Raw genomic sequence first — 10,259 nt, 5'->3', positions numbered from 1 at the left:
ACTTTGATCTGCAGAGCTTTTTCTCTCTCGACCATGGCACAAAATTGAAGAAAATATGAGTGGACTTCCTTCTTCTCTTTAAGCAAATAAATCCATTTCTTTTTGTATATTCATCAACAAATAGAAGGAAGTATTTATTACCTCCCAGTGTTTGTATGTCGAGAGGTCCACAAACGTCAGAATAGACAACTTCCAGAGGCTATTTCGCTCTTTTGATCATAGCCTTCTTGAACTCTTTCCTGGTTTGCTTCCCAATGACACAACCTTCACAGATTTTATGTGAAGCAGCAATTGTAAGGATACCTTTCACCATATTTTTATCTTTCAGCTATCCCAAGCTTCTGAAATTCAGATGCCCATACCTGTAATGCCATGCCCAACTTTCTTCTTCAACATTTAGAGAGGATAAACACTGTATTGCAACAGCGCTTAGATTGACTTTGAACGTTCTATTCTTGGCCAATGATGCTTTAAAGATCATTCTCTTCTTCTTATCAAACACATCTATCAGATTCTTGTGCATGTGCATGGTGTACCCTTTTTCAAGAAGTTGACCGAGACTCAACAAGTTGCTTTTCATCGTTGGAATGTACAGAACATCGTCCATGTAGGTTATTCCACCGTTCTTGCAATTGATCAGTATTCTGCCTACACCTTCTGCCATCACGGTACTATCATCAGCAAACCTTATAGTGCTCTTTTTCTTCAAATCCAGACTTACCATCCACTCCTTTCTTTCGGTCATGTGGTTAGAACACCCGGTGTCTAAATACCAACATGAGTCGTTCTCGGTGTGGTTGTGTAAGCTCGACATTATCACACGCTCAACTTCTATATTCTTCGTTGCACAACTCTCCTTCTCTGGTTGCAACGCGTGTTCGAAATTACTCAAACGACTTTCTGCATGTTGAGTTTCTTCTGGTTGCAACATGTGTCCTTCTTTGCAGCGACACCTGTCTCGCACTTCTCTTATGTTTACTTTCTTTTCTTTATTTTGTTCTGAAACGCACATCAATACAACGTGTTCCGATTCTGAATCGCAAGTTTCTTGTGCCAAATTCGCAGCTTCGTCATTCTTGGTTTTCTTGTTGCTTTCGTTATGCCAGCACTCGGAAGAGTAGTGGCCAAATTTACTACACGTGAAACATTGCACGTTTCTTTTGTCGATGCTCTTTCTGCCGCCTCTACCTCTGGGTTTTCCACGCCCCCCATAACTACCTTCTCTTTGATCGTTGTGGTTTTCTTCTTTGATCTGTTCGGAGTTATTGGAGAATCTTCCTCCATTACGACCTCCACGATCGCCTCGTGTTCTGCCTTGTCCTCTGCCAAATCCGCGACCCTTTTGAATTTTAGCTTGCAATGCCTGATTCACGTTCTGAGTTGCATCTTTTTCTGCAGTTTTCCTTTCTAACAACCGTTGTTCATGGGCTTCGAGTGAGTTTTGCAACTCTTCAACTTTCATTTTCTCCAAGTCTCTACTTTCTACAATAGCCACGACAATATGGACGTATTGGGACGTTAGAGTTCGCAAGATTTTATGGACTATCTTCTTGTGCTTGACAACTTTTTCGCATGCCCTCATTGTATTGACAATCACTTGGATCCTGCCGATGTATTCTCCGATAGTTTCTTGTTCCCCCATGTTCAGAAGCTCATACTGCCGCCTCAGTGACTGTAGCTTAATCTCCTTTATATTTCCAGCAGTTCCATATCCATCCTGTAGAATCTCCCAAGTTTCTTTTGCTATCGTGGCCTTGGACCCCTTTTGGAAGATTGTTGCTGAAATACATTGATGCAAGATCATGCGTGCTTTACAGTCTAACTTTCTATTCTCTTTATACGCCTTCTTTTCCTCATCAGTAGCGTTCTTTGCGGGTTCTTTAAACCCAATCTTCACGATTTCATCAATCTCCTGGAAACCAAGGATAACATCCATCTTGACGCACCAATCTTCGAAGTTCTTTCCGTCAAATATAGGTAGGTTACTCTGGATCATCCTCGCCATCCTTTCAACGTGTAGCAATGCCTCCCAGGATCGACAAACTACTGCTTTGGATACCACTGATAATGCAGAAGCATGAGGCACTGATAATGCAGAGGTGTATGAAGTGAATGCAACAGAAAGAGTAAAGGAGAGATTGAGAAAAGTAAGAGAATGCGAGAACTGGATAATTCTCATTTAGATGAAAGTTGCCTAGAAAAGTAAGAGAATGCGAGAACTGAGTAATTCTCATTTAGATGAAAGTTGCCTTTATAAGGCAATGTACAAGAATAACAAATAAGCTCTTTTTAACAAAACGACATAGTTTGGTTTATTTAAAAAAAAAATAGAATATGAAATGCAGAAAAAAAAACCAAACATGCAGTTTAACAATGAGGATATTATTGGAAAATGAAATTGTGGAATGATAAAAAGAACCACAAAACGGGACAGCTATCAAAGCTCTAGATATGGGTACATGGTTAATTTAAAGAAGTAACACAAGAAAATTATAAAAATTAAAGAAATTATAAATATAAGAATTTTAGAATAAAGATAATTTTATTTTCCGTTGTCGATTGTTCGTTTACTTTTGACCGCAGGCGGAACAGTTTTTGTGCTTGTCTAGACTTGTGTTTTGAAAATCTTGGTGAATTCTCATTCTGGATTTTTCTTTGATAAAACTTTCAAAGCTTCACACAACCAACATCTTTATTACATCATCATCACTTTCCTATTTCTTATTTGATTCAACATCTAAAATGCTTCTTAATCAATATAGCAAGAACCTTGATATTGTATTTGGATGAAGAATTTTTAGAAAATAATAAGTTTTATAACAAATTTAAACTCTATAACAAAATTTGGTCACTGGAGAGTTAAGTTTAAAAGAAATTAAAATTTAAAAAAATTATGGGACAGAATTCGATATTTTTTAAAATATAGAAATTTAAAAATTTCCGTTATATATATAATATTTTTATCCAAACATAATATAAACATTCATCGGATAGAATGACGAGAATAATAAATTTGTTTTCTTCGTAATAATTATTTAAAAGTCATAGCAATAGTAAATATAATTTGGATCACAATATACTAGGGTAGTGAATACATAACTACTAAATTTTTTATTGTTTGTTTTTTACATAAAATTTAATTAAAATGTATATAATGTATACTATGATTCTCTAGTCAGCTTAAAAATTAGACAGTTGATTAGTTTATTATTTAACAGGAATTGAGATTGGACTAAAATCAGAGTTAACGTGAAGGATGATTATGTTAAGACTAAATCAAACAATTACTAATTGAGTCATAATTAAGTCAGTGCTAATGAGAAGCTCATATTGAAATCTATAAATACAGGTATATAAAATTGTGATAAATAATTACATTCTTTATACATTTATTACTAATACTATTGAATCTTTATTAACTTTAGCATCCGTATATTTTTGTATAGTTTAACCAAACAATATGAAGTAAAAGAAAAACTTTGACTCGAGCTTGAAGTTCTGTCACGAAAAAAAAAAACTAATCTAAATCTCATAAACCGAAATATACAACATTATATCATGATTATTAATTTTACACTAATTACTTCTAAAGCAACTTTTAATTAGCTAATATTGTAAAATTGAAAGTATGTCAAAATTATATGCAATTGATTTTTGTAATTTTATAGTATACATTCCGATTCCCTCATCAACATGAGTGATTGTCGTTCTCAAAATCAAAAACCAAGTTGCTGACACACAAATCTCTTTTCTTTTTTCCCCTTAAGGAAATTAGGAAAACAAGAGTCAACTCTTATTTCCAAAATTTCCTCCAAAATCAAGAACATACGAGCAAATGTGCAAGACCACTTCTATAACTTCAAGCGTATTCTAGACTAACAATTACCACAAGTAAAATGGTTCTGTCCCATAAGAGGAAATGTCAAAATAATTTTCATCAAGTGCGTTTTCTGAAATAAAGGGTTCAGTCCAGAAATTGCTACTAAACCCTAAATCCAATGTTTCCCATGAAGCAACACTTTCTTCTTCCTTGCACAAGTTCATGGTTGATTCTGTGTGACTTGAACAAAATGAAAGACAAGGGGAATTGTGGTCGGTGTAGGAAGTTTCTGAGGAAATTGACACTGAACTCTCCAAAATGTTGTGAGATTCAACACTATGAGCCTCGTTCATTTCCATTTCAAACTCTTTGCATCCATTGGACTTCAAATCTTCATCACAAGAGCTGTTATTGTTGCTGTTTTCGAACTTCTTTAGGTGGCTGTGCCAATAGTTCTTTATCTCATTGTCTGTTCTTCCGGGTAAACTTTCAGCAATCAGAGACCATCTATCACACAAATTTCACACCAAATACAAATCAGTAAAATACCCTTTATTCACTGAATTCTCATTGTAATGAACAATTATCAAACAATTGAAGATGTTGAATAGTTCTTTCTTTTTTTATACATAACAGTAGCACCAAAACTAGAACTGGTTCATATATTTGATGCCTTTACTTGAAGTGGAAACTATTCAACAAACCAACAAAACGACATGACAAAATTGAATAATTAAGCAAGTAAGTAACATGGTTTTGAAAAACACAAATCCTTTGTACACTGTCACAGACGTCTTTGTTAGCATTGTTGTTCAATTCAAATTAGATTTGTCGTCTTGTTACATAAGTCAAACTTTAACATTATGAAACATATAAACTTTATCCTTTTAAAAACTGGTTTGGACTTTAAATCAAGATTTTCTGACTCATTACAACGTAGCTGCGACAGTATCCAGAATATTTGTGGGCGACATTTTCAGCAATATAAAAGAAGATGACAAACATTGTGAATATGAACTAAAAACTTAAAACTTTGAAAATTAATTAGAAGCAACAAAAGCCGTACTTATTTCCATGCTTTTTATGCAAATCAGTGATGATTTGCTCTTCCTTGGGGGTGTAGTTCCCTCGTTTTAGGTTTGGCCTGAGGTAATTCATCCATCGAAGTCTGCAACTTTTTCCACATCTTTGCAACCCTGTTAGAAAAGTAAAAAGGATGAATGAAGAAACTCTAAATTGATCTGATGATTGATTGAGAGTGATGTAAAACCTGCAAACTTTGGAAGTTGACGCCAATTGGGGTGGCCATGTTTCTGAACATAGGCAATAAGCTTCTTGTCCTCTTCTTCACACCATGCTCCTTTCTTGGTTCCATTTTTATCAAAATAGGGAGCTCTTACCATGGTGGTGTTGGAATATCTTTGTTTCAGAGAGGCAAGTTAAGATAGAGAAATGAGGTGAAAGCAAAAGAGAATTGGGTTCCTCTGTTTTTGATACAGTAGAGGTGAAACGCGTATCATGTGTTCTGACATCTCCAATCATGAATCAGAACTTATATAATCCAAGGATGGACCCATGGACCCATGGACCCACTCCATTTTATTAAGACTGCTTGCAAACACAGTTTTGCATCCATTCACATGAGAAAGACAACAGTGTCCAAGTGTCCACATCTTCATTCGTCCTTTTCGCATTATTTTTTTAAAATTTAACTCAATTTCATAATTATATCGAGTTGATAAAATAATATGTCTAACAAAATGTTAAAAATTAAATTTTAAACTTAATTCAATTTTATATAATTTATATTTATTTATATATTTTAAATTGATAATGTATGTTTTAAAGAAACATGTTCATCAATTAGTATGAACTTGTTTTAATTTAATCTTTTAAATGGATGGTTAAGAAAACTTACTGAGTGTTGTAAACAGTAGTGGAAAAATGAACAAGAGTGAAGAATAAAAAGAAAATGAAGATACTGGATTACTTAGTCCAATATTTTAATATTATATTCTTCCAAATGTTTAACCTTTATATAAAGGAATGTAAAACCAATACTTTAACATTCTTTTAAACACATGTAAAGTAAAATTATATTATAGTGTATGGGACCTATTTAGTATTTCCATTTTCTATGCACTATATGGGCCCTATTTGCCAATGCCATGATTCATGGAAAGTGCTAGAGTATTAAAATAATTAAGATCGACTATAATACGATATCTCAGTGCGTTTCTTTTATTTATTTATTTATTGTTTCGCATATATCTTTTCGGAAATAGTTTTGTTTGAAATATAATTTTTACACACTTTTTTAGGAAATACACTTTTAACAAAAATCAAACATCGAACTGCATGATCTATTTGAGGGAAAAAAATGTAAATTATAATTTTACAGTGACTGCGGTAAAATAATTTATAACAAACGAATGAAAGATTGTCTCTTCATAATAAATGGTATCCACAACGTAGACAATGAAAAAGGAATTCTCTGAATTTTTTTTAGAGCTGTCAAAATGGGTAACCCGGCTCGACCCGGCCCGACCCACCACGGGTTGGTCACTTAGTGAGTCAACCCAACCCGACTCATTTATTAGCGAGCCAGAAAAACTTGAACCTGGCCCGACCCACCACGGGTTGGTGGGTAAACGGATTGGCTCACTAGCCCGTTTAATTATATTTTTTTAAAATAAAAAAAAATACAAACTTTCTATAATTTAAATTTAAACAATTTTCATTCCCAAAAAATTATGTCAAAGACAATTCAAAATAATAATAAAAAGTACAATATAATCCAAATGTCATTAAAAAACAAACACAAAAAACATATAAATAAGTTTTTTATATTCATAATTTTTTGTTATTGTTGTAACCCTTGACCCTTGTTCTTNTTGTCTCCAAATTCACTAATAAAGATTTTCCTAATATTAGAACAATTCTGACAATCAATAAAAAAAATATTAGTAAAAAAAAAAGAACCAGTATTCAACAACATCAACAAAAAATTAATAGTTTAATCTGTAACATAATTTCTCAAATTCAAAGATATCAAAAAGAATTTGTTCAAATAATGTATACTCAAATTGTTTAAATAAAATGAACAAAATCTTATACAAGCATGTCAGAATATGAAAAAACCATTCCATCTCCTCAAATCCCCCAGAACAAAAAACAAATTCGCAAACCCCTATTTTTGTCGTTATAGGGTTTTTGAAAAAAAAAAAGAAAGAGAAGTGAGAAAACAAAATTGTGGAGAAAAGAGAAAAAAAAAAAAAGGAACGGTGTTTTACCTGCTCCTTGAAGAATTTCAGTGAAGTGAGGGTGAGAGCACCGTCAAATGAGAGCAAGTACCGTGAGAGTGATTTGTGAGAGCAGGGTTTACTTTTTTGGTATACACAGTGAGTGAAGAAATTATTTTATTTTTTAGGGTTTCATAAATAAAATAATAAATTAAAAAAATAAAATTAGGTAGGTGGGTTGGTGGGCTAACCCGGCTCACCATGGGTTCAACCCGCATGAGTCGGGTCTAAATGAGCCGGGTTGAAATCTGACCCGCATATAAGTGGGTTGTATTTTTCAAACCCAACCCGGCCCGAACCCGTGACAGGCCGGGTTGGCTCGCGGGTTGTGACCCATTTTGACGGCTCTATTTTTTTCTCATTTTTTTAATTCATAAAAACGATTACGTTCACATTCAATGACAATGTCAAAAAATTTACATAACTATTACTAACCCCAAACTAATATTTCATCACATTATCTATGTCACTTTTATTTTAGTTAATATATTGTTTCGATTATAGGATAAAGTAATTTTTAACTTTTTCACAATTTCTTCTTAAGTTGTTTGGGTGGTTGAATCTCCGTCTTGTCTTCATCTTAATTTCAACCGTTCGGAGGGATATCTGTCAGAAATTCTTTAATGCTTAAGTCAGTACATAACTCGTACGGTAATCTAAGCAATAGTATTAAATACATAGTAAATGTGATCACTTACCTCTTATCCTTGACCTGTATTTATAGTTTTTTATGGGTCTGAGATTAGTGACATCTTAATATCGACCCATTCTCAGCCTATTACTACTAATTATCATTTACCTTAATCTTTGTAAAGCTACCGAATAAGGCCGAACTTCCCTTATTGTGGTCGTTTGGTCTTACCTGTCAATCTAGCCACATTCTTCCACCATTTAACCGTTTCCCATTCTTCAATGACGTCCGGCCTACTTGGTGTGTATTATTATATAGGACCGTTCGGTCACTGTGGTACATATATATTTTCCAAAAATAATGTATTTTAAACGTTGTAGGTCTTATGTAATTAAAATTTATAAAAGTCAATAATGTTAAATATATAAATTATAGTATTTGGCAGAGTAGTTTAACATAACGAGAATCAGTTGATTTCTGATTATATTTATCTTAAAAGTTGTGGAATTACATTTATAAAGGTTTTTCTTCCATTACTTATTATTCAATTTGTTGTTTTTTTTTCTCTCCTATCAATCCTATTGTTCAAGAAATAAACCTTGTCGTTACTTATAATGTTTGAGTTGGTTCTTTTTTATTGTAAGTCAAACACTCAAATGCTAGTTTGAATGCTTAAGTGTAAAGGAGTTGTACTAATTCTCTATTTTCTAAAGTTGTTATCACTCAAGATATGTATGTTGACTCATGAGGTATAACTCAAGCGATGAGTTTATAGCTTGAGAGTCCACAAGGAGTCTTATCTTATTTGGTGAAAATGATTGTCTTAAGTAGCAATATCTCGCTCAAGCAACATAATTATGTTCACTATCAAATGCTTTTATTCTATTGTAATTTATGTTTATATGCGACGAGTGTGCGTAAATCTATGAAATAATTGAATGAATATGTATGAAATAAAGTATATGAACTTGAATTTAGATATATAATGAATGGATATACGTGATGTGGTGTATTGGATTAAGAATATGTTGATAATTTGGAAGGAGTTATGGCCAATTGTGGTCATGATATAGTGCCAAAACTCATTAAGAAAAAGAAATATTTTTTCTTCATCAATAGTTTAAATAAGGTTTAATATTGTGGTAGGTCTCTTTTTTCGTTTAGAATCTCAAATAGGTCCTTTACTTATTCGGTGTATTAATCGAGTTCTTATATTTTAAAAATTGAAACATATAGAGGCTTGCCGTCAAATTGGACAAACGCCGTTTAAGAGGCTCTTACGTGACATGCTGACAGTATTTTCGCCTAAGCTAAACGTTCTCGCCTGGGCGAGATATGTAGTGGAGCCTTTTTGCTTAAGCTAAAACTAAGTTTCTTAGGCGAGATAAGAAAGGAACATTCTTTTCATTTTGAACAATTTTTTAATGGATAAATATTTGATGAATGTTATAGAATGTCGTCTTTTTCATTTTAATTTACTTGGAGGCCATTGTTATATTATTTGTAGGATAGTTATTTGGAATCTTGCTTGATATTCATATTTATTATCGTTATGGCAAAACTGATAGAAAGAATTATAGAAAGGTCTTATCCATTCATGGCTTCGAGATCATATGATAATCTGTTAGACTTGGCTAATGGGGACTTGCTTGATATTCCTCACACTCCAAGAGCTCTTACAAGGGTTATGAACGTTCTTGGAATTATTTTTTAACTGGATGGTTATGGTTGTAATGATGGTGATTTAGATGTTAGCTCTTCTGGGTGTAGGGAGCGAAAAATCATTGTTGCAAACATGTTGCCATTGCAAGCTAAAAGAGATATAGAAACTATTAAATGATTCTTCAGTTGGGATGATGATTCAATTTTATTACAATTAAAAGATGAAGTTCTACCCTGGCTTCTGTAAGCAGCAACTTTGGCCTCTCTTTTATTATATGTTACTCATATGCCCAGATCATGGTGATCGCTTTGACATAATACTTTGGCAGGCCTATGTTTCTGCAAACAAAATATTTACACACAAGGTCATGAAAGTAATTAATTTTGATGATGATTTTTTTTGGGTTCGTGACTATTACTTAATGGTTTTGCCTACTTTCTTGAGGAAGCGGTATAATGGGGTTAAGCTTGGATTCTTTCTACATAGTCCTTTCCCTTCTTCTGAAATATACCGAATTTTACTAGTATGGGATGGAATTTTGAGGGGTTTGTTGAACTCTGATTTAATTGGCTTTCATACATTTGATTATACTCGCCACTTTCTTTCTGGTCATCTCGCCCAGGAAACTTACTTTTAGCATAAGCGAAAATGTTCCAATACATTGATAATACTAATTCTTACCATTATCTAAGCATCATTTTTAGTAGCAAACCAACTCCTTTCTAGCTTATAACTTGCTTAATCCTCTCTTTTCTCTTAATTTTCTAAATAATTGTGTTTTGGGCCACTTTGATGTAACTTCACCACTAATCCCCTTATTTTGCAGCCTAAAATATGCTTGGA

General features: G+C 33.2%; 2 protein-coding genes across 2 annotated transcripts; both read right to left on the bottom strand.

Annotated features, from left to right (window-relative positions):
• Nucleotides 1–328: 328 nt before the first annotated feature.
• LOC106780153 lies at nucleotides 329–2,179 on the bottom strand. Its single transcript, XM_014668410.1, has one exon. The coding sequence runs from the start codon at nucleotides 2,177–2,179 to the stop codon at nucleotides 329–331; it is 1,851 nt and encodes a 616-aa protein (XP_014523896.1).
• Nucleotides 2,180–3,743: 1,564 nt separating this feature from the next.
• On the bottom strand, nucleotides 3,744–5,329 carry LOC106755972 (transcription factor MYB14). Its single transcript, XM_014638209.2, has 3 exons — nucleotides 5,091–5,329; nucleotides 4,887–5,016; nucleotides 3,744–4,327 (listed from the first exon to the last, which is right to left on the bottom strand). The coding sequence occupies exons 1-3, from the start codon at nucleotides 5,221–5,223 to the stop codon at nucleotides 3,883–3,885; spliced, it is 708 nt and encodes a 235-aa protein (XP_014493695.1). The 5' UTR covers nucleotides 5,224–5,329; the 3' UTR covers nucleotides 3,744–3,882.
• Between the last annotated feature and the right edge of the window lie 4,930 nt (nucleotides 5,330–10,259).

This window comes from Vigna radiata, chromosome 2, assembly GCF_000741045.1.
Source record: "Vigna radiata var. radiata cultivar VC1973A chromosome 2, Vradiata_ver6, whole genome shotgun sequence".
Classification (NCBI taxonomy): domain Eukaryota; kingdom Viridiplantae; phylum Streptophyta; class Magnoliopsida; order Fabales; family Fabaceae; genus Vigna; species Vigna radiata.
This window is presented reverse-complemented; position numbering and strand designations above follow the sequence as displayed.

Bases quoted from the DNA above. Each gene is read 5' to 3' on its own strand.
- LOC106780153 (XM_014668410.1), bottom strand. From the start codon at position 2,179: ATGAGAATTATCCAGTTCTCGCATTCTCTTACTTTTCTCAATCTCTCC.
- LOC106755972 (XM_014638209.2), bottom strand. From the start codon at position 5,223: ATGGTAAGAGCTCCCTATTTTGATAAAAATGGAACCAAGAAAGGAGCA. The intron at 5,017-5,090 runs GTTTTACATCAC...CTTTTCTAACAG, and splicing joins TCAACTTCCAAAGTTTGCAG to GGTTGCAAAGATGTGGAAAA. The intron at 4,328-4,886 runs GTACGGCTTTTG...TTTGTGTGATAG, and splicing joins CATAAAAAGCATGGAAATAA to ATGGTCTCTGATTGCTGAAA.